The 24,735-nt window shown below is 52.4% G+C and overlaps 1 protein-coding gene across 2 annotated transcripts in view; it reads right to left on the reverse strand.

Moving 5' to 3' along the window:
- zdhhc16b (zDHHC palmitoyltransferase 16b) overlaps positions 1-24,735 on the reverse strand; it is a 45,774-nt gene that overhangs the window by 20,034 nt on the left and 1,005 nt on the right. The window contains exons 2-5 of one of the 2 annotated variants that reach the window (XM_072479658.1): positions 19,546-19,675; positions 2,227-2,479; positions 1,477-1,671; positions 446-534 (exon numbers count right to left, since the gene is read on the reverse strand). In XM_072479658.1, coding sequence (XP_072335759.1) covers positions 446-534; positions 1,477-1,671; positions 2,227-2,430 — 488 coding nt within the window. In that variant the 5' untranslated portion in view covers positions 2,431-2,479; positions 19,546-19,675. The remainder of the gene's footprint in view (positions 1-445; positions 535-1,476; positions 1,672-2,226; positions 2,480-19,545; positions 19,676-24,735) is intronic. The other variant, XM_072479659.1, reaches the window with a different exon arrangement.

A 24,735-nucleotide genomic window follows, 5' to 3' on the forward strand; every position in this document is an offset into this window, starting at 1 on the left:
TTTACTGCAACAAAAATAATTCTCAACGCCCCTCTGGTGTCAATCACCTGAAAGTTGTGTCCTCTGCTATCTTCACCTGCCTGCCAATTAAAACTTTCTCCTTATTTACTCTCCTGAACCCGTAGGAATCTGAAATCGACACATCTCTCAGCCAGCTCTACTCTGAGGAGAACATTTCAGTTTCCCCACATTGGAGAAACGATTGCAGAGTTGAACCGGGGGCCTCTGCTCCATCTGATTAAGAGGCGGACAACAGTCCAGCATTTTAACCAGTGGATGTGTGTGGACATGACTAGCAGCTGAACAGCTCGGCTGACACAAGGCTGGGTGCCTGCCTCAGCTGCAGGAACTGCTCCAGCCCGGCCCCCGAGACCTCCCCCTTGACCTCTGGCCCCATTGCCTTATCCCCCAGCCCCTACCCCTCGGCCCCCAGGACCAGTCTTACCGGTTACAAATACTGCAGTGATGGGTACGGGCTGGTTTGGGATTGATACACTTCCTGCAGATTGAAACCATCGGAATATCGGTTTTCCCCTGGGAATAAAGAGAGAGTTAAAGCTGTAACATGCACAATGGATCAGCTACAGCACGTAGTAGATACAGAGCAAAGCTCCCTCTACACTCCCCATCAAACACTCACAGGACAGGTATAGCACGGGGTTAGATACAGAGTAAAGCTGCCTCTACACTGTCCCCATCAAATACTTCCAGGACAGGTACAGCACGGGGTTAGATACAGAGTAAAGCTCCCTCTGTGCTGTCCCCATCAAACACTGTCAGGACAGATACAGCACGGGGTTAGATACAGAGTAAAGCTCCCTCTACCCTGTCCCCATCAAACACTCCCAGGACAGGTACAGCACGGGGTTAGATACAGAGTAAAGCTCCCTCTACACTGTCCCCATCAAACACTCCCAGCACAGGTACAACACCGAGATAGACTAAAGTTCCTTCAACAAGCTATGCTCCATTGCTTACAGTACACATTTGTGAATGATGCTATATCAGTGTAACGGACAAGCGTCCTTTCCATTACTCCATCTAGGGACAGCAACACACTCTCTCAGACAGCGACACTCTCTCTCACACAGACAGCGACACTCTCTCTCACACAGACAGCGACACTCTCTCTCACACACAGACAGCGACACTCTCTCTCACACACAGACAGCGACACTCTCTCTCACACAGACAGCGACACTCTCTCTCACACAGACAGCGACACTCTCTCTCACACAGACAGCGACACTCTCTCTCACACAGACAGCGACACTCTCTCTCACACAGACAGCGACACTCTCTCTCACACAGACAGCGACACTCTCTCTCACACAGTGAGTCTCTCTGTCTATGTGCCTTTATTGTATTGTCTCTGGAACCAATGCCATGATCTTCATGTGTGTTGAGTTGTGTACTGTTTGGATTGCCCTCCAGCCCACCCTCAGGGCAGTGCCTCTGTATATGAAGAGTCTGTACCTCAGCTGGATGCCCAGGATGTGTCCGCACGGCCTTGTAGTAGTGAAATACGATGTGCATCAGGTTCCAGTGACCGTAGCAGAGGTGCCATGCGATCCATCCAACAGGATATGTGCTCAGGATAACCGGCAGCACACAAACATAAACAATCAGCACAATCGTGGTTGTCAGGATGATCACCAGGACAACAAACACCTGCAAGAGAGAAGGTGGAACAAGCAATGAATCTGCAGAGACCATGTGGGGAGGGGGAGAAGTAGAAGGTCCACCCCAACCTACAAGGCACAAGTCAGGGCAGTATGGTAGCACAGTGGTTAACACTGCTGGCTCACAGTGTCAGAGACCCAAGTTCTTCCCCGCTTGATTGGCACGCCATCCACACCTTAAACATTCACCACCTCCACCCATGCACAGTAGTAGCCGTGTATACTATACACACGATGCACTGCAGCTACCTTCCAAGGCTCCTTCAACAGCACATTCCAAACACAAGACCACCAACACCTAGAAGGATAAGAGCAGCAGATACCTGGGAACATCACCACCTGTAAGTTCCCCTCCAGGTCACCCCCCACCCCCATTCTGTCATTGGATCCAAATATTGGAACTCCCTCCCTAACAGCACAGTGGGTGTACCTACACCACATGGACTGCTGCGGTTTACGGTTGTGATTCACCACCACCTATCAAGGGCAATTAGGTATGGGCGAAAGAGATGAATATTAAAGATATGATGGAGATAGAACACACCACTCCAAACCATCTAGTCACATGGTCGACCAGCCAATAGATGGGCTCGAACAGAGAGTCAAGGACAACGTCAGTGTTGGTAAAGGAGTTGTAGATGAGGGAGTTGACACACAGCTTGCTGTAGTTCCAGAGGGTCCTCACACGGTGGAAGAGCTTTATTCGCCGCCTGCGGCCGAGTCGTAAACACCTCAGAAACAAACGCATCGCGGTGCAGAAACAACGCAGTCACCTTCTCATAGCAGCATGGCACAGCCTAGAGACAAAGAGTTAAGAAACAGCAGGTAAAGCATGGATTAGATACAGAGTAAAGCTCCCTCTACACTGTCCCCATCAAACACTCCCAGGGCAGGTACAGCACGGGGTTAGATACAGAGTAAAGCTCCCTCTACACTGTCCCCATCAAACACTCCCAGGACAGGTACAGCACGGGGTTAGATACAGAGTAAAGCTCCCTCTACACTGTCCCCATCAAACACTCCCAGGACAGGTACAGTACGGGGTTAGATACAGAGTAAAGTTCCCTCCACACTGTCCCCATCAAACACTCCCAGGACAGGTACAGCACGGGGTTAGATACAGAGTAAAGCTCCCTCCACACTGTCCCCATCAAACACTCCCAGGACAGGTACAGCACGGGTTAGATCAGAGTAAAGCTCCCTCTACACTGTCCCCATCAAACACTCCCAGGACAGGTACAGCACGGGTTAGATCAGAGTAAAGCTCCCTCTACACTGTCCCCATCAAACACTCCCAGGACAGGTACAGCACGGGGTTAGATACAGAGTAAAGCTCCCTCTACACTGTCCCCATCAAACACTCCCAGGACAGGTACAGCACGGGGGTTAGATACAGAGTAAAGCTCCCTCCACACTGTTCCCATCAAACACTCCCAGGACAGGTACAGCACGGGGGTTAGATACAGAGTAAAGCTCCCTCCACACTGTCCCCATCAAACACTCCCAGGACAGGTACAGCACGGGGTTAGATACAGAGTAAAGCTCCCTCCACACTGTCCCCATCAAACACTCCCTGGACAGGTACAGCACTGGGTTAGATACAGATTAAAGCTCCCCCTACACTGTCCCCATCAAACACTCCCAGGACAGGTACAGCACGGGGTTAGATACAGAGTAAAGCTCCCTCTACACTGTCCCCATCAAACACTCCCAGGACAGGTACAGCACGGGGTTAGATACAGAGTAAAGCTCCCTCCACACTGTCCCCATCAAACACTCCCAGGACAGGTACAGCACGGGTTAGATCAGAGTAAAGCTCCCTCTACACTGTCCCCATCAAACACTCCCAGGACAGGTACAGCACGGGGTTAGATACAGACTAAAGCTCCCTCCACACTGTCCCCATCAAACACTCCCAGGACAGGTACAGCACGGGGTTAGATACAGAGTAAAGCTCCCTCTACACTGTCCCCATCAAACACTCCCAGGACAGGTACAGCACGGGGTTAGATACAGAGTAAAGCTCCCTCCACACTGTCCCCATCAAACACTCCGAGGACAGGTGCAGCACAGGGTTAGATACAGAGTAAAGCTCCCTCCACACTGTCCCCATCAAACACTCCCAGGACAGGTACAGCACAGGGTTAGATACAGAGTAAAGCTCCCTCTACACTGTCCCCATCAAACACTCCCAGGACAGGTACAGCACGGGGTAAGATACAGAGTAAAGCTCCCCCTACACTGTCCCCATCAAACACTCCCAGGACAGGTACAGCACGGGGTTAGATACAGAGTAAAGCTCCCTCTACACTGTCCCCATCAAACACTCCCAGGACAGGTACAGCACGGGGTTAGATACAGAGTAAAGCTCCCTCCACACTGTCCCCATCAAACACTCCCAGGGCAGGTACAGCACGGGGTTAGATACAGGGTAAAGCTCCCTCTGCACTGTCCCCATCAAACACTCCCAGGACAGGTACAGCACGGGGTTAGATACAAAGTAAAGCTCCCTCTACACTGTCCCCATCAAACTCTCCCAGGACAGGTACAGCACGGGGTTAGATACAGAGTAAAGCTCCCTCCACACTGTCCCCATCAAACACTCCCAAGACAGGTACAGCACGGGGTTAGATACAGAGTAAAGCTCCCTCCACACTGTCCCCATCAAACACTCCCAGGACAGGTACAGCACGGGGTAAGGTAAGAGTGGGGGTAAGAAGAAGAAGAAGGGGGGTAACAAGAAGAGGGGTAACAAGAAGACGGGGGTAACAAGAAAAGGGGTGAGAGAAAAGGGGCGAGAGAAAAGGGGCGAGAGAAAAGGGGCGAGAGAAAAGGGGCGAGAGAAAAGGGGCGAGAGAAAAGGGGCGAGAGAAAAGGGGCGAGAGAAAAGGGGCGAGAGAAAAGGGGCGAGAGAAAAGGGGCGAGAGAAAAGGGGCGAGAGAAAAGGGGCGAGAGAAAAGGGGCGAGAGAAAAGGGGCGAGAGAAAAGGGGCGAGAGAAAAGGGGCGAGAGAAAAGGGGCGAGAGAAAAGGGGCGAGAGAAAAGGGGCGAGAGAAAAGGGGCGAGAGAAAAGGGGCGAGAGAAAAGGGGCGAGAGAAAAGGGGCGAGAGAAAAGGGGCGAGAGAAAAGGGGCGAGAGAAAAGGGGCGAGAGAAAAGGGGCGAGAGAAAAGGGGCGAGAGAAAAGGGGCGAGAGAAAAGGGGCGAGAGAAAAGGGGCGAGAGAAAAGGGGCGAGAGAAAAGGGGCGAGAGAAAAGGGGCGAGAGAAAAGGGGCGAGAGAAAAGGGGCGAGAGAAAAGGGGCGAGAGAAAAGGGGCGAGAGAAAAGGGGCGAGGTTGTGGAAATAGCAGGGTTCAAACCCACGTTTACAGTCGCTGCGAAGACACACATTCCCACGGCACTGCCTTGCCCGTTTCTCACATTATAAAATTACAGGATATCATTTCACAATAACCAACTGCAGATTAATTGCAGGGCGGGGGGTGGGGGGTGGGTGGGGGGGGTGGAGAGACTGCTATCATAAGATGGAAATCATTGCTTACTTTCTGCAGTCAATGTTCAGGCAGATGCAAAGATGATCAGGTCAGGTATACACAATGAAGAAAGCGGGATGAAGCAGTATGGATGTGGGTCAGGCAATTTGAAGATGAGGAGGGACAGGAGAGGACAGCTCAGAACATGACACAGCAGAGTGATGTCAGCAGAACTGAATTCAGTCTGTGAAGATGGAGGGAGAGGTTGGAGGTGAGAGCAAACATTGCGTTATTTATAGTCGCGAATTAACCTCTGGCACTGACGACAATTAAAATTGGCCGTCACCGCGTCCAGCTAAAAATAACATACTGGAGTTTCATTCACAGTTTACAAGGTTATCCAGGCTGGTCTGATCAGCTCCCCATCCAATTTATATCTATTTCTGGGGAGGTGGTTGCATAGTGACACCAGAGAGCCAGCGCGGGGACCCAGGTTCAAAACCCAAAACGGCAAATGGTGGAATTTTCAATAAATAAAACTCAGTGATGACCAGAACCTATCTGTTTCATGAACATTCTTTGAAAATGAAAACTGCCATCCTTATTGCTGACTCCAGTTCCACAGCACTGTGGTTGACACTTAAATGTCCTCTGAAATGCCCTCAGGGGCTGGTTTAGCACAGGGCTAAATCGCTGGCTTTGAAAGCAGACCAAGGCAGGCCAGCAGCACGGTTCAATTCCCGTAACAGCCTCCCCGAACAGGCGCTGGAATGTGGCGACTAGGGGCTTTTCACAGTAACTTCATTTGAAGCCGACTTGTGACAATAAGCGATTTTCATTTCATTTCATTTCAAATGGCTGAGCAAGCCACTCGCTGGTGTGACGAAAGTCAACGAAGAACGAAACCGCCCGACATTGGCCCTGTAAAGTCTTCCTTACTAACAATTGGGGGCTTTCCCCAAAGTTGGGAGAGCTGACTCACAGACTAGTCAAGCAACAGCCTGACATAGTCACACTCACAGAATCATACCTTACATCAATGTCCCAGACACCACTATCACCACCTCTGGGTATGTCCTACCCCACGGGTATACCGTCAGGAGGGAGTTGTCCGGGGAATCCTCAACATGGACTCTGGACTCCTTATTTCTCATAGCATCAGATTATACATGGACAAGGAAACCTCCTGCTTATTACCAAGTGCCGCTTTCCCCCTCAGCTGCTGAGTCAGTACTCTTCCACATTGAACATCACTTGGAGGAAGCACGGAGGGTGACAAGGGCACAGAATGTATACTGGATGGGGGACATCAATGTCCATCACCAAGAATGTCTCAGAGGCACTTACTGACTGAGCCCTAAAGGATGTAACTGCAAGACTGGGACTGCGGCAGGTGGTGAGAACTAACAAGAGGGAACAACATACTCATCCTCACCAACCTGCCTGCTGCAGATACATCTGTCCATGACAGTATCAAAGAACAAAGACAATTACAGCACAGGAACAGGCCCTTCGGCCCTCCGGCCCTCCCAGCCTGCGCCGATCCAGATCCTTTATCTAAACCTGTCGCCTATTTTCCAAGGCTCTACTTCCCTCTGTTCATATATCTGTCTAGATGCATCTTAAATGATGCTATTGTGCCCGCCTCTACCACCTCCGCTGGCAAAGCGTTCCAGGCACCCACCACCCTCTGCGTAAAAAGCTTTCCACGCACATCTCCCTTAAATTTTCCCCCTCTCACCTTGAAATCGTGACCCCTTGTAATTGACACCCCCACTCTTGGAAAAAGCTTGTTGCTATCCACCCTGTCCATACCTCTCATCATTTTGTAGACCTCAATCAGGCCCCCCCTCAACCTCCGTCTTTCCAACGAAAACAATCCTAATCTACTCAACCTTTCTTCATAGTTAGCACCCTCCATACCAGGCAACATCCTGGTGAACCTCCTCTGCACCCTCTCTAAAGCATCCACATCCTTCTGGTAATGTGGCGAACAGAACTGCACGCAGTATTTCAAATGTGGCCTAACCAAAGTCCTATACAACTGTAACATGACCTGCCGACTCTTGTACTCAATACCCCGTCCAATGAAGGCAAGCATGCTGAATGCCTTCTTGACCACTCTATCGACCTGCGTTGCCACCTTCAGGGTACAATGGACCTGAACTCCCAGATCTCTCTGTACATCAATTTTCCCCAGGTCTCTTCCATTGACTGTATAGTCAATTGATCGTATAGGTGACAAGTTTTGAATTAGATCTTCCAAAATGCATCACCTTGCATTTGCCTGGATTGAACTCCATCTGCTATTTCTCTGCCCAACTCTCCAATCTATTTATATTTTGCTGCATTCTCTGACAGTCCTCCTCGCTATCTGCAACTCCACCAATCTTAGTATCATCTGCAAACATGCTAACAGACCACCTATACCTTCGTCCAGACCATTTATGTCTCTCACAAACAACAGTGGTCCGAGCACGGATCCCTGTGGAACACCACTAGTCGCCTTTCTCCATTTTGAGACACCCCCTTCCACCACTACTCTCTGTCTCCTGTTGCCCAGCCAGTTCTTCATCTACCTAGCTAGTACACCCTGAACCCCATACGACTTCACTTTTTCCATCAACCTGCCATGGGAAACTTTATCAAATGCCTTACTGAAGTCCGTGTATATGACATTTACAGCCCTTCCCTCATCAATTAACGTTGTCACTTCCTCAAAGAATTCTATTAGGTTTGTAAGACATGACCCTCCCTGCACAAAACCATGCTGCCAATCACTGAAAAGTCTATTTTCTTCCAAATGTGAATAGATCCTATCCCTCAGTATCTTCTCCAACAGTTTGCCTACCACTGACGTCAAGCTCACAGGTCTATAATTCCCTGGATTATCCCTGCTACCCTTCTTAAACAAAGGGACAACGTTAGCAATTCTCCAGTCCTCCGGGACCTCACCCGTGCTCAAGGATGCTGCAAAGATATCTGTTAAGGCCCCAGCTATTTCTTCCCTCACTTCCCTTAGTAACCTGGGATAGATCTCATCCGGACCTGGGGACTTGTCCCCCTTAATGCCTTTTAGAATACCCAAAACTTCCCCCTTCCTTATGCCGACTTGACCTAGAGCATTTAAACATCCATCCTTAGCCCCAACATCCGTCATGTCCCTCTCCTTGGTGAATACCGATGCAAAGTACTCATTAAGAATCTCACCCATTTCCTCTGACTCCATGCATAAATTCCCTCTTTTGTCTTTGAGTGGGCCAATCCTTTCTCTAGTTAACCTCTTGCTCCTCATATACGAATAAAAAGCTTTGGGATTTTCCTTAACCCTGTTAGCCAAAGATATTTCATGACCCCTTTTAGCCCTCTTTATTGCACGTTTGAGATTTGTCCTACTTTCCCGATATTCCTCCAAAGCTTCAGCAATTTTAAGTCTCCTAGATCTTATGTATGCTTCCTTTTTCATCTTAGCTAGTCTCACAATTCCACCCGTCATCCATGGTTCCCAAATCTTGCCATTTCTATCCCTCATTTTCACAGGGGCATGTCTGTCCTGCAATCTAATCAACCTTTCCTTAAAAGACTCCCACATTTCAAATGTGGATTTACACTTAAACAGCTGCTCCCAATCCACATTCCCTAGCTCCTGCCGAATTTTGTTATACTCGGCCTTTCCCCAATTTAGCACTCTTTCTTTAGGACCACTCTCGTCTTTGTCCATGAGTATTCTAAAACTTACGGAATTGTGATCGCTATTCCCAAAGTAATCACCAACTGAAACTTTAACCACCTGGCAGGGATCATTCCCCAATACCAGGTCCAGTATGGCCCCTTCCCGAGTTGGACAATTTACATACTGCTCTAAAAAAAACTCTCCTGGCTGCTCCTTACAAATTCTGCTCCATCTACGCCTCCAACACTACATGAGTCCCTTTCAATGTTGGGGAGTTAAAATCTCCCATCACGACCACCCTATTGCTCCTACATTTTTCTATAATCTGTCTACATATTTGTACCTCTACTTCACGCTCGCTTTTGGGAGGCCTGTAGTAAAGTCCCAACAATGTTACTGCACCCTTCCTATTTCTTAGCTCTACCCATATTGCCTCAGTGCTCGAATCCTCCATCGTGCCCTCCTTAATCATAGCTGTGATATCTTCTGTGACCAGTAATGCAACTCCTCCACCCCTTTTACCTCCCTCTCTATCCCTCCTGAAGCATCTATACCCTGGGATATTTAGTTGCCAGTCTTGCCCTTCCCTCAACCAAGTCTCCGTAATACCAATATCATATTCCCAGGTACTAATCCAAGCCCTAAGTTCATTTGCCCTACCTGCTACACTTCTCGCATTGAAACAAATGCACCTCAGACCACCTGTCCCTTTGCGTTCATCATCTCTTCCCAGTCTACTCTCCCCCTTAGTCACATTGAGTTTATTATCTAGAACTTTACTGGCTTTAATTGCTGCCTCTTTACTGACCTCTAACTTCCTAATCTGGTTCCCATCCCCCTGCCACATTAGTTTAAAACCTCCCCAACAGTGTTAGCAAAAGCACCCCCTAGGACATTGGTTCCAGTCCTGCCCAGGTGTAGACCATCCGATTTGTAATGGTCCCACCGCCCCCAGAACCGGTTCCAATGTCCCAAAAATCTGAATCCCTCCCTCCTGCACCATCTCTCAAGCCACATATTTATTCTGACTATTCTTGAATTTCTACTCTGACTGTCTCGTGGCACTGGTAGCAATCCTGAGATTACTACCTTTGAGGTCCTACTTTTTTTAAAATAAATATGTTTATTCAAAGTTTTTCCAACAAAAATTTTCAACCAGTTAAACCCCCTCCCGCCCCGTAATAGAAAAGAAAAAGAAAAAAGAGCAGTACAGAACATAAACATATCAATCAAACATAATACAGAACTTATACAATGGGTTTCTCCCGCACATATTAACCCTCCCGTATGCTTTCACAAATACCACCTGGGAAAAAAACCTCCCCCACCCGCCCAAATATCCCCCCACCGAAAGAAACACCCCTCCCCTCCCCTCCACCCCCCCCACCCCCCCCTGGGTTGCTGCTGCTGCTGACCGAGCTCCTTCTAGCACTCCGCGAGATAGTCTAGGAACGGTTGCAACCGCCTGAAGAACCCCTGCGCAGACCCTCTCAAGGCAAACTTTATCCTCTCCGGCTTAATGAACCCTGCCATGTCATTTATCCAGGCTTCCACACTGGGGGGCTTTGCGTCCTTCCAGAATAGCAAGATCCTCCGCCGGGCTACCAGAGACGCAAAGGCCAGGATACCGGCCTCTTTCGCCTCCTGCACTCCCGGCTCGTCCGTCACTCCAAATAGTGCCATCCCCCAACTTGGTTTGACCTGGACTTTCACCACATTGGACATAGTCCTCGTGAAACCCCTCCAGAACCCTTCCAGTGCCGGGCACGACCAAAACATGTGGACGTGATTCGCCGGGCTTCCTGAGCACCTCCCACATCTGTCCTCCACCCCAAAGAACCTACTCAGCCTCGCCCCTGTCATATGCGCTCTGTGAATAACCTTAAACTGTATCAGGCTAAGCCTGGCACATGAGGAAGAGGAATTAACCCTACTCAGGGCATCCGCCCACAGACCCTCTTCAATCTCCTCCCCCAACTCCTCCTTCCACTTGCCCTTCAGCTCCTCTACCAAAGCCTCCCCCTCTTCTTTCATCTCCTGATATATCGCCAAAACCTTGCCTTCTCCGACCCATACACCCGACATCACCCTGTCCTGAATCCGCTGTGCCGGGAGCGACGGGAATTCCCTCACCTGCCGCCTCACAAACGCCCTCACTTGCATATACCTGAACGCATTTCCCGGGGGTAACCTGAACTTCTCCTCCAGCGCCCCTAGGCTCGCAAACGTCCCGTCTATAAACAGGTCCCTCATCCTTCTGATCCCTGCCCGATGCCAGCTCCGAAACCCCCCATCCATCCTCCCTGGGACGAACCGATGGTTCTCCCGAATCGGGGACCACACCGGCCACCCATCTCACCCCTATGTCATCTCCACTGCCCCCAGATCTTTAGCGTTGCCGCCACTACCGGACTCGTGGTGTACCTTGTTGGCGAGAGCGGCAGCAGTGCCGTCACCAGCGCCCTCAGGCTCGTTCCTTTGCAGGACGCCACCTCCAACCTCTTCCATGCCGCCCCCTCTCCCTCCATTACCCACTTACGGATCATTGCCACGTTGGCTGACCAATAATAGTCACCCAGATTCGGCAACGGCCAGATTCGGCAACGGCAGCCCTCCCTGTCCCTACTACGCTCGAGAAACCCCCTCCTTACCCTCGGGGTCTTGTTTGCCCACACAAAACCCATGATGCTCCTACCTACCCGCTTAAAAAAGGCCTTGGTAATCATAATAGGAAGGCACTGGAATACAAAAAGAAACCTCGGGAGGACCATGATTTTAATCGACTGTACCCTGCCCGCTCGCGAGAGTGGCAACACATCCCATCTTTTGAAGTCCTCCTCCATCTGTTCCACCAGCTGCATCAAATTAAGTTTGTGCAGGGCCCCCCAGCTCCTTGCTACCTGGATCCCCAAGTACCGAAATCTCCTTTCCGCTCTCCTCAACGGTAGGTCGTCTATCCCTCTTTTCCTGGTCCCCTGGATGCACCACGAAAAGCTCACTTTTCCCTACATTGAGCTTATAGCCCGAGAAATCCCCAAACTCCCTTAGGATCCGCATGACCTCCACCATCCCCTCCACTGGATCTGCCACGTACAGCAACAGGTCGTCCGCATACAGCGACACCCGATGCTCCTCTCCCCCTCGGACCACCCCCCTCCATTTCCTGGACTCCCTTAATGCCATGGCCAAAGGCTCAATTGCTAATGCAAACAACAGGGGGGACAGGGGGCACCCCTGCCTCGTCCCTCGATACAGCCGAAAATACTCCGACCTCCGCCAATTCGTAGCCACACTCGCCACCGGGGCTCTATATAGGAGCTTAACCCACCTGATAAACCCCTCCCCAAACCCAAACCTCCGCAACACTTCCCAGAGATACTCCCACTCCACCCGGTCAAATTCCTTCTCCGCGTCCATAGCTGCCACTATCTGCACCTCTCCCTCCACCGATAGCATCATAATCACATTTAGGAGCCTCCGCACATTGGTGTTCAGCTGTCTGCCCTTTACAAATCCCGTCTGGTCCTCATGAATCACCCCCGGGACACAGTCCTCCATTCTCGTAGCCAGCACTTGTGCCAGCAACTTATTGTCCACATTGAGGAGCGAGATCGGTCTATACGACCCACATGGCAGTGGGTCCTTGTCTCGCTTCAGGATCAGAGAGATCAGCGCCCCGGACATTGTCGCAGGCAGGGTCTCCCCCTCCCTTGCCTCATTGAAAGTCCTCACTAGCAACGGGCCTAGCAAGTCCGCATACTTCCTGTAAAACTCAACCGAGAACCCATCCGGTCCCGGGGCCTTCCCCGCCTGCATACTCCCCAGTCCCTTAACCAGCTCCTCCAACCCAATTGGCGCCCCCAAACCAGCCACCTCCTGCTCCTCCACCCTCGGGAACCTCAGTTGATCTAGAAATCGTCGCATCCCCTCTTCCCCCGCTGAGGGCTGAGAACTGTACAGCTCCTCATAAAAGTCCTTAAATGCCTCATTTACTTTCACCGCACTCCGCACCGTAGTTCCCCTGCTATCCTTGACTCCACCTATCTCCCTCGCTGCCATCCTCTTACGGAGCTGATGTGCCAGCATCCGGCTCGCCTTCTCCCCATACTCATACGTCGCCTGTGCTTTCCTCCACTGTGCCTCTGCCTTCCCTGTGGTCAACAGGTCGAATTCCGTCTTTAGACTTCGCCTCTCCCCAAGTAGTTCCTCCTCGGGGGCCTCTGCATATCTCCTGTCCACCGTTAGGATCTCTCCCACTAACCTCTCCCTTTCCCTGCCCTCTCTCTTCTCCCTGTGTGCCCTGATGGAGATTAACTCACCCCTGACCACCGCCTTCAGCGCCTCCCATACTACCCCCACCTGCACCTCTCCATTGTCGTTGGCCTCCAAATACCTTTCAATGCACCCCCGCACCCTCCCACACACCACCTCATCCGCCAGTAATCCCACATCCAGACGCCACAGCGGGCGTTGGTCCCTCTCCTCTCCTAACTCCAGCTCCACCCAGTGCGGGGCGTGGTCTGAGATGGCTATGGCCGAGTACTCCGTTCCCTCCACTTTCGGGATCAGCGCCCTACTCAAAACAAAACAAAAAAAATCGATCCGGGAGTAGGCTCAGTGTACGCGAGTAAAAAAAGAAAATTCTCTGGCCAGGGGCCTAGCAAATCTCCACGGATCTACTCCCCCCATCTGGTCCATAAATCCCCTAAGCACCTTGACCACAGCCGGCCTCTTCCCCGTCCTAGATCTGAAGCGATCTATTGGTATTTTTATAGGGCCCAGGGGCTTCCTGCCTCTCGGGGCGGACCTTGACCCTGAGTCCCAAGTGATTGGACTTGTTCCCAATCACTGGGTTCGATATGCTCCAATAATGGGGCGATTCCTTGATCGGGAGGTGGTCGTTCACCTGTCTTTGTCTCGGCCACTGCAGGCGCCGACAGGTCTGGCCCGGCATTCAATTGCTAATATGTTGCAATTGTTCCCGGGGATAGCCGATTTAACTGCAGATGTCTGGGTTGATGTGCTGCTAATGGTCGCAGGTATCGATCTGGGCCGACTTCCCCAGAGCCGAATACGCTATTCTGTCTGCAGCTGTCCGTTTGTGCCCTGTTGGCTGCTTTTCCCATCAGCCTTTTCGGTTAGCCATTTTATATCGGGTTTTGGCCAAATTAATCGGGAATCAGCCATTTTAGGTGGCTACACCTACCTGATTCCCAAGCTGCACTCCGGCTCCCTCGCTCTCTCCCGCTCCCAGAAATGAAGGCCACTGGAACCTGGGGGCAAGTTTAAACACCTACCTGAATCCCAAGCTGCACTCGCTGCGGCTCCCTCTCCCGGAAATGAAGGCCGCTGGAACCTGGGGGCAAGTTTAAACACCTACTCGAATCCCAAGCTGCACTCGCTACGCTCCGGCTCCCTCTCTCTCTCCCGCTTCCGGAAATGAAAGCCACTGGAACCTGGGGGCAAGTTTATACACCTACCTGAATCCCAAGCTGTACTCGCTGCGCTTCGGCTCCCTCTCTCTCTCCCGGAAATGAAGGCCGCTGGAACCTGGGGGCAGGTTTAAACACCTACCTGAATCCCAAGCTGCACACGCTGCGATCCGGCTCTCTCTCTCTCCCGCTCCCGGAAATGAAGGCCACTGGAACCTGGGGGCAAGTTTGAACTACCTGAATCCCAAGCTGAACTCGCTGCGCTCCGGCTCCCTCTCTCTCTCCCGCGGAAATGAAGGCCGCTGGAACCTTGGGGGCAAGTTTAAACACCTACCTGAATCCCAAGCTGCACTCGCTGCGCTCCGGCTCCCTCTCTCTCTCCCGCTCCCGGAAATGAAGGCCGCTGGAACCTGGGGGTAAGTTTAAACACCTACTCGAATCCCAAGCTGCACTCGCTGCGCTCCAGCTCCCTCTCTCTCTCCTGCTTCCGGAAATGAAGGCCGCTGGAACCTGGGGGCAAGTTTAAACACCTACCTGAATCCCAAGCTGTACTCGCTGCGTTCCGGCTCCCTCTCTCTCTCCTGCTCCCGAAAATGACATATTGGGAGGAGTGACCACCGCACAGTCCTTCTGGAGAACAAGTCCCATCTTCACATTGAGGAATCCATCCATCATGTTGTGTGGCACTACCACCGTGCCAAATGGGATAAACTTCAAACACATCTTGTTACCCAAGACTGGACATACTTGAAGCACTGTGGGCCATCAGCAACAGAATTGCACTCAGCCACAATCTGTAACCTCATGGCCCAGCATATCCCCCACTCTATCATTGCCACCAAGCCAGGGGACCAACCCTGGTTCAATGAAGAATGCAAGAGAGCACGCCAGGAGCAACAGGCATACCTAAAAGTGAGCTGTCAACCTCGTGAAGCTACAACACAGGACTACTTGCAAGCATAAGGAGCAAGTAACAGACAGAGCTAAGTGATCCACAACCAACAGATCAGACCTAAGCTCTGCAGTCAAAGAACAATACAGCACAGAAACAGGCCCTTCGGCCCTCCAAGCCTGTATACATCCAGTCATGAATGTTAGCTTCTGGCTGCTGTTCAGTAAAGAGTCAAGAGTTCTGCTCCTTTCCCAAGCCACCTTTATTTTCCTTGAACACACTATACAAAACCCAATCACCACACCACACCAAACAAGTGCCACCTGCAACCTCTTTACATATCAGTATCAATTATTGGATACTTAACATCAATGAGACATCTAATTGGAATGTCTCTTAACCCATTCCTTAACAATAAATGGTGGTGGACAATTGAACAACTCACCGGAAGAGGAGGCTCCACAAATGTTCCACGACAGCTACAACACCGGCGTCTACCTGGCCAAGCGGAAAATTACTCAGGTATGTCCCATACACAAAACGACGCACAAATCCAACCCAGCCAATGACCACTCTCGATTAACAACAAAGCATTAGAAGGGGTTGTCAACAGTTCTATCAAGCGGCACTTACTCAGCAATAACCTGATCGCAAACACCTCAGTTTGGGTCACTCAGCTCCTGAACTTATTACAACCTTGGTTCAAATCAGCTGTTGGTTCAGACATGGACAAAAGAGCTGAATGCCAGAGGTGAGGGGAGAGTCATCAAGGCAGCATTTGACCGAGTGTGGCATCAAGGAACCCCAGCTAAACTGGAGTCCATGGGAATCAGGGGGAAAATCCTCCGCTGGTTGGGATCATACCCGGCACAAAGGAAGGTGATTGTGGCGATTGGAGGTCAATCATCTCAGCTCTAGGACATCACTGAAGGAATTCCGCAGGGTAGTGTCCTAGGCCCAACCATCTTCAACTGCTTCATCAATGAGCTTCTTTCCAACATAAGGTCAGAAGTGGAGATGTTCACTGATGATTGCACAATGTTCAGCATCATTCGTGACTTCTCAGATACCTAAGCAGTCCATGTCCAAATGTAACACGACCTGGAGAATATCCAGACTTGAGCAGGCATGTGAGATTTTCACCGCACAAGTGCCAGGCAATGACCATCTCCAACGAGAGAGAATCTAACCAATACCCCTTGACATTCAATGGTATTACCATTGCTGAATGTCCACTTTCAACATCCTGGGGGTCACCATTGAACAGAAAATGACCTGGACCCAGCCATATAAATACTATGGTTACAAGAGCAGGTCAGAGGGTAGGGATTTACAGCGAGTAACTCACCTCTTGACCCCCCCAAAGCCTGTCCACCATTTACAAGGCACAAGTCAGGCGTGTAACGGAATACTCTCCAATTGCCTGGATGAGTGCAGCTCCAACAACAGTCAAGAAACTGAACACCATCTCAGACAAGGCAGCCCAGCTTGATTGCTACCCCTTCCACAAATGCTCACTCCATCCCCACCACCAATGTACAATAGCACGTAGATCATCTACAAGTTACAATGCAGGAACTCACGAAAGCCCTTCAGACAGTGCCGTTGAAACATGCAACCTGTACTACCCTGGAAGGACAAAGGCGGCAGATCCTGGGAACACGACCTGCGTGTTCCCCGCCAAGCCACTCACTGTGCTGACTTGGAAATATATCACCGTTACCTCACTGTCGCTGGGTCACAATCCGGGAACTGCACTGGAGGTGTACCTACACCACATGGACTGCAGTGGCTCAGGACAGCACCTCACCACCACCTTCTTGAGGGCAATTTGGAATGGGCAACAAATGCTGACATAGTCACTGATGCCCATATCCAATGAGCCAATTAAAAAATATTTAAACCACCTTGAACCCTTTAAATAAATTCCAGTTTGTAACTCACTCCCGGGTATCGGTTATTCTATATATAAACCACCCGAAACCCTCGATTAGATTCCAGTCTGTAACTCACTCCCGGGTATCTGTTATTCTATATATAAACCACTCAAACCCCTCGATTAGATTCCAGTCTGTAACTCACTCCCGGGTATCTGTTATTCTATATATAAACCACCCTGAACCCCTCGATTAGATTCCAGTCTGTAACTCACTCCCGGGTATCTGTTAATCTATATATAAACCACCCAAACCCCTCGATTAGATTCCAGTCTGTAACTCACTCCCGGGTATCTGTTAATCTATATATAAACCACTCAAACCCCTCGATTAGATTCCAGTCTGTAACTCACTCCCGGGTATCTGTTATTCTATATATAAACCACCCCGAACCCCTCGATTAGATTCCAGTCTGTAACTCACTCCTGGGTATCTGTTATTCTATATATAAACCACCACGAACCCCTCGATTAGATTCCAGTCTGTAACTCACTCCCGGGTATCTGTTATTCTATATATAAACCACCCAAACCACTCGATTAGATTCCAGTCTGTAACTCACTCCCGGGTATCTGTTATTCTATATATAAACCACCCCTTACCCCTCGATTAGATTCCAGTCTGTAACTCACTCCCGGGTATCTGTTATTCTATATATAAACCACCCAAACCCCTCGATTAGATTCCAGTCTGTAACTCACTCCCGGGTGTCTGTTATTCTATATATAAACCATCCCGAACCCCTCGATTAGATTCCAGTCTGTAACTCACTCCCGGGTATCTGTTATTCTATATATAAACCACCCAAACCCCTCGATTAGATTCCAGTCTGTAACTCACTCCCGGGTGTCTGTTATTCTATATATAAACCATCCCGAACCCCTCGATTAGATTCCAGTCTGTAACTCACTCCCGGGTGTCTGTTATTCTATATATAAACCACCCCTTACCCCTCGATTAGATTCCAGTCTGTAACTCACTCCCGGGTATCTGTTATTCTATATATAAACCACCCCTTACCCCTCGATTAGATTCCAGTCTGTAACTCACTCCCGGGTATCTGTTAGTCTATATATAAACCACCCAAACCCCTCAATTAGATTCCAGTCTGTAACTCACTCCCGGGTATCTGTTATTCTATATATAAACCACCCGAAACCCTCGATTAGATTCCAGTCTGTAACTCATTCCCGGGTATCTGTTATTCTATATATAAATGATCCCGGAACCCCTCGATTAGATTCCAATCTGTAACTCACTCCCGGGTATCTGTTATTCTATATATAAACCACCCCGAACCCCTCGATTAGATTCCAGTCTGTAACTCACTCCTGGGTATCTGTTATTCTATATATAAACCACCACGAACCCCTCGATTAGATTCCAGTCTGTAACTCACTCCCGGGTATCTGTTATTCTATATATAAACCACCCAAACCACTCGATTAGATTCCAGTCTGTAACTCACTCCCGGGTATCTGTTATTCTATATATAAACCACCCAAACCCCTCGATTAGATTCCAGTCTGTAACTCACTCCCGGGTATCTGTTATTCTCTATATAAACCACCCCTTACCCCTCGATTAGATTCCAGTCAGTAACTCACTCCCGGGTATCTGTTATTCTCTATATAAACCACCCCTTACCCCTCGATTAGATTCCAGTCTGTAACTCACTCCCGGGTATCTGTTATTCTATATATAAACCACCCAAACCCCTCGATTAGATTCCAGTCTGTAACTCACTCCCGGGTATCTGTTATTCTATATATAAACCACCCCTTACCCCTCGATTAGATTCCAGTCTGTAACTCACTCCCGGGTATCTGTTAGTCTATATATAAACCACCCAAACCCCTCAATTAGATTCCAGTCTGTAACTCACTCCCGGGTATCTGTTATTCTATATATAAACCACCCTGAACCCCTCGATTAGATTCCAGTCTGTAACTCACTCCCGGGTATCTGTTATTCTATATATAAACCACCCAAACCCCTCAATTAGATTCCAGTCTGCAACTCACTCCCGGGTATCTGTTATTCTATATATAAACCACCCAAACCCCTCGATTAGATTCCAGTCTGTAACTCACTCCCGGGTATCTGTTATTCTATATATAAACCCCCCGAACCCCTCGATTAGATTCCAGTCTGTAACTCACTCCCGGGAATCTGTTATTCTATATATAAACCACCCAAACCCCTCGATTAGATTCCAGTCTGTAACTCACTCCCGGGTATCTGTTATCCTATATATAAACCACCCTAAACCCCTCGATTAGATTCCAGTCTGTAACTCACTCCTGGGTATCTGTTATTCTATATATAAACCACCCCTTACCCCTCGATTAGATTCCAGTCTGTAACTCACTCCCGGGTATCTGTATATATATATTATATATATATATATACACACACACACGTGTATCCCAGCCCAGATTTAAGGTGAGGTTACTCACAGTTGGACAAGTACGGTGGAGACAGTGACCCTGGGTCAGCGGAACTGGGCATCATGTGGCCGATCACTGCAGGCTTCTCCCAGTTATTGAACAGGCTGTTCATCCCCAGGTACAGCGCTTGGGTCTGCAACTAAAATAAATGACGAATTAGCCAAACAAGTAAGTCCCCTGACCAGCAGCTTCTGCGGTCAAATGGCAAGTTTGTTGAGGAGGACCACAGCAGCATGGGGTGATGGGAAGGGGTAGAGAAGGCACTGGAGGTTGTGAGGAGATGCTGTCAGCAGTCTCTTCTTGATCACAGAGCACGTTTCTTAGGTGTAAATTCAACCAAAGAAGCACCTCAACCAAAAGTGATCCCTTTTGCATCCGATAAAATCATTTGGGCATCTGCACAAACACTCACCCTAGCCTTGTATATTTTTGTACGTGCACACACACTAGACAGGGTGATTAAACAGTAATGCACAGCCTGCAGAGTGAGGAGAACACTAACATGTTAATTCTCTATTTCTTTTCCCCCTGCTTTCTACAAGCTTCTAAACCCCAAGCTTGGATTAACCCAAGTCCCACAGAGCATACTCAATCCCTGCTGACTGGTTTCTGGCAGAAAAGCCCCCTCACTCCATGCAGCAGTCATCACCAGGATCGTTCATCTCGGGCGTGGCAGACCAACCTTGAGGGTGATGCAAGAGGAAGCTTTGGCTCCCTGGGAAAGAGGGGGCTGGAGACGGAAGAGATCCTATATCCAATGTGTCCCGTAACGAAGGTCAGTTACGTATCAAGGAGCAGGTTGGTCAAACCTCATTAACTTAGTGAGTTATTTATTAATGAGTTAAGCCCAAGTAATAAAGACTATTACTCTATATAATTAGTGGTGAAACCCAATCGGTGCGTTCAAACTGGATTTCATCAGCAGTGTACAAATTCAGTGGGTGGGATTAGTCCTCAAGAGGAACAAACGCAAATATCCATTTGCTCTGTTTTAGTGGGGCCCTCCACATCATATTTCTGGGTGAGGTGTGAGAGCCTCACAAAGCCTTTGAGAGGGTGCCGAGGAGATTTGTGAGAATGGTACCAGGGGCGAAGGATTTCAGTGAATGTGGAGAGGCTGGAGAAGCTGCGATTGTTCTCCTTACAGCAGAGTGGGTTAACAGGGATTTAACAGAGGTGGCCTAAATTACGAAAGGTTCTGATAAAAGCAAATAAGGAGAAACTGTTTCCACTGGCAGGAGGATCAGTAACAAGTGGGACACAGTTAATGAACTAGAAGGGGCATGAGGCTTTTATTTTATTCAGTGAGTTCTGAAAAGCTGGAATGTGCTACCTGAAAGAGCAGAGGGAGAAGATTCAATAGGAACTTACAAAGAATTGGATAAATACTTGAAAGAGTTTGGAGAACGAGCAGGGAAGTGGGGCAAATTGGACAGCTCTTCCAAAGAGCCGGCACAGACACGAAGGATGAATGGCCTCCTTCCTAGCAGTATGATTCAATGATTCTCTTAGTTCTGAGGCAAGAGATAAAACTGTCTTAAATTTAATGTTTTCCTCTCTGTACCATGCTTAATTTCAGGAAGCCTTTGTTGGTTTTAATCTAAGCGCATTATTCAGCTCAATCTAATTGCCTGAGGCAGGAAAATAAAATTGAACGCCTTTAGTTTAATAAAATGAGGTAATAAAACCAGATAGAGAAATGGAGTTCCTACCTCAGGGCCAGAAACTGTACAGAAACCACACTGTACCATCAAGGATTATGGGGAGGCTAAGAGGTGTCTTATGTAAAAACTCCCCCCTCCCCTCATCTATCATTTACCACCTCAAAAAAAAAATTGCTGCCTACAGCAAAACATCCAATTCATCTTAGAAAGCTCTGTTAAAAGATAACAGTTCCATCTCCTGTTCTTTTGTCAGCTTCAGATTGGACCACAGTATCTCATTGGATTGGATCACAGTACCACACTCCTGGGTGACCTCCCACATTCTACCCTCTGTAAACCTGACATCATCCAAAACTCTGCTGCTTGTGTCTTAACTCAAACCAAATCCCATTCCCCTATCACCCCTGTGCTGTGCTCGCTGACCTACACTGGCTCCTGGCCAAGCAACAGGGGGTGGTGATGGTGTTGGGGGGGGGGGTTGATGGATGGGGGGTTGGGGGGGGTTGATGGATGGGGGGTTGGGGGGGGGGGGGGGTTGATGGATGGGGGTTGGGGGGGGGGGGTGATGGATGGGGGGTTGATGGATGGGGGGTTGGGGGGGGGGTTGATGGATGGGGGGGGGGGTTGATGGATGGGGGGGTTGATGGATGGGGGGGGGGTTGATGGATGGGGGGGGGTTGATGGATTGGGGGGGGGGTGATGGATTGGGGGGGGGGTTGATTGGGGGGGGGTTGATGGATGGGGTTGATGGATGGGGGGGGGTTGATGGATGGGGGGGGGAGGTGTTGATGGGGGGTGGGAGGTGTTGATGGGGGGTGGGAGGTGTTGATGGGGGTGGGAGGTGTTGATGGGGGGGGGAGGTGTTGATGGGGGGGGAGGTGTTGATGGGGGGGGGAGGTGTTGATGGGGGGGGGGAGGTGTTGATGGGGGGGGGAGGTGTTGATGGGGGGGGGAGGTGTTGATGGGGGGCGGGAGGTGTTGATGGGGGGGGGGAGGTGTTGATGGGGGGGGAGGTGTTGATGGGGGGGGGAGGTGTTGATGGGGGGGGAGGTGTTGATGGGGGGGGGGAGGTGTTGATGGGGGGAGGGGGGGTGTTGATGGGGGGAGGGGGGTGTTGATGGGGGGAGGGGGGGTGTTGATGGGGGAGGGGGGGTGTTGATGGGGGAGGGGGGGTGTTGATGGGGGGAGGGGGGGTGTTGATGGGGGGAGGGGGGGGTGTTGATGGGGGGAGGGGGGTGTTGATGGGGGAGGGGGGGTGTTGATGGGGGAGGGGGGTGTTGATGGGGGGAGGGGGGGTGTGATGGGGGGGGGTGTGATGGGGGGGGGGTGTTGATGGGGGGAGGGGGGTGTTGATGGGGGGAGGGGGGGTGTTGATGGGGGGAGGGGGGGGTGTTGATGGGGGGAGGGGGGGGTGTGATGGGGGGAGGGGGGGTGTTGATGGGGGGGAGGGGGGGTGTTGATGGGGGGAGGGGGGGGGTGTTGATGGGGGGAGGGGGGGGGTGTTGATGGGGGGGAGGGGGGAGGTGTTGATGGGGGGGGAGGGGGGGAGGTGTTGATGGGGGGGGAGGGGGGGAGGTGTTGATGGGGGGTGGGGGGGGGTGTTGATGGGGGGGAGGGGGGGGTGTTGATGGGGGGGGAGGGGGGGAGGTGGTGGTGTGGGGGGGGGTGGGGGGTGGTGTTGGGGGGGGGAGGGGGGGAGGTGTGATGGGGGGAGGGGGGGAGGTGTTGTGGGGGGGAGGGGGGGAGGTGTTGATGGGGGGGGGGGGGGAGGTGTTGTGGGGGGGGAGGGGGGAGGTGTTGATGGGGGGGGAGGGGGGGAGGTGTGATGGGGGGGGGGGGGGGTGTGGTGGGGGGGGGGGGGTGGTGTTGATGGGGGGGGTGGGGGGGTGGTGGGTGGTGGGGGGGGTGGGGTGGGGGTGGTGGGGGTGGTGGGGGGGTGGGGGGTGGGGGTGTGTGGGGGGGTGGGGGGTGGTGTGGTGGGGGTGGGGGGGTGGGGGTGGTGGGGTGGGGGGGGTGGGGGGGGGTGTTGGGGGGGGTGGGGGGTGGGGGTGGGTGGTGGGGGGGGGTGTGGGGGGGGTGGGGTTGTGGGGGGTGGGGTGGGGGGTGTGGGGGGGTGGTGTGGGTGGGGGGTGGGGGGGTGGTGTGTGGGGGGGAGGGGGGGTGTGGTGTGGGGGGGTGGGGGGGTGGTGTTGTGGGGGGTGGGGGTGGGGGGGTTGGTGGGGTGGGGTGTGGGGGGGGTGGGGTGTGGGTGGGGGGTGGGGGGGGAGGTGTTGATGGGGGGGTGGGGGGGGTGGGGTGGTGGGGGGGTGGGGGGGAGGTGTTGTGGGGGGGGGGTGGGGGTGGTGTGGGGTGTGGGGTGGGGGGGGGTGTGGGGGGGTGGGGGGGGGGTGGTGGGGGTGGGGGGGTGGGGGGGTGTGGGTGGGGTGGGGTGGGGGGTGGTGTGGTGGGGGGGTGGGGTGGGGGAGGTGTTGATGGGGGGGGGGGGTGGGGTGTTGGGTGGGGGGGTGTGGGGGGGGTGTGTGGGGGGGGTGGGGGGTGGTGTGGGGGTGGGGGGGTGTGGTGGGGTGGTGGGGTGGGGTGGTGGGGGTGGGGTGGGGGGGGTGGTGGGGTGGGGTTGGGTGGTGGGGGGGTGGGGTGGGTGTGGGGGGTGGTTGGTGGGGGGGTGGGGGGGGGGTGTGGGGGGGTGGGGGGGGTTGGGTGGGGTGGGGGGTGGTGTGTGGGTGGGGGTGGTGGGGGGTGGTGGGTGTTGGGGGGGGTGTGGGGTGGGGTGGGGGGTGTTGTGGGGGGGGTGGGTGGGGGAGGTGTTGATGGGGGGGGGTGGGGGTGGTGGTGTGGGTGGGGTGGGGGGGGGGTGTTGGTGGGGGGGGGTGGGGGGGGTGGGGGGGAGGTGTTGATGGGGGGGGAGGGGGGGGAGGTGTTGATGGGGGGGGGTGGGGTGGGTGGTGTTGGGGGGGGGGGGTGGGGGGGGGTGGTGTGTGGGGGGGGGTGGGGGGGGAGGTGTTGATGGGGGGGGGGGGGTGGGGTGTTGGGTGGGGGGGGGGGGTGTTGGGGGGGAGGTGGGTGGTTGGGGGGGGGAGGGGGGGAGGTGTTGATGGGGGGGGGTGGGGGGTGGTGTGTGGGGGGGGAGGGGGGGAGGTGTGATGGGGGGGGAGGGGGGGAGGTGTGATGGGGGGGGAGGGGGGGGAGGTGTTGATGGGGGTGGTGGGGGGGAGGTGTTGATGGGGGGGAGGGGGGGGAGGTGTTGATGGGGGGGAGGGGGGGAGGTGTTGATGGGGGGGAGGGGGGGAGGTGTTGATGGGGGGGGAGGGGGGGAGGTGTGTGGTGGGGTGGGGAGGGGGGGAGGTGTTGATGGGGGGGGAGGGGGGGGAGGGTGTTGATGGGGGGGAGGGGGGGAGGTGTTGATGGGGGGGAGGGGGGGAGTGTTGATGGGGGGGAGGGGGGGAGGTGTTGATGGGGGGGAGGGGGGGAGGTGTGTGATGGGGGGGGAGGGGGGGAGGTGTTGATGGGGGGGGAGGGGGGGAGGTGTTGATGGGGG

The sequence above is a fragment of the Scyliorhinus torazame genome, chromosome 16 (genome assembly GCF_047496885.1).
Source record: "Scyliorhinus torazame isolate Kashiwa2021f chromosome 16, sScyTor2.1, whole genome shotgun sequence".
Classification (NCBI taxonomy): domain Eukaryota; kingdom Metazoa; phylum Chordata; class Chondrichthyes; order Carcharhiniformes; family Scyliorhinidae; genus Scyliorhinus; species Scyliorhinus torazame.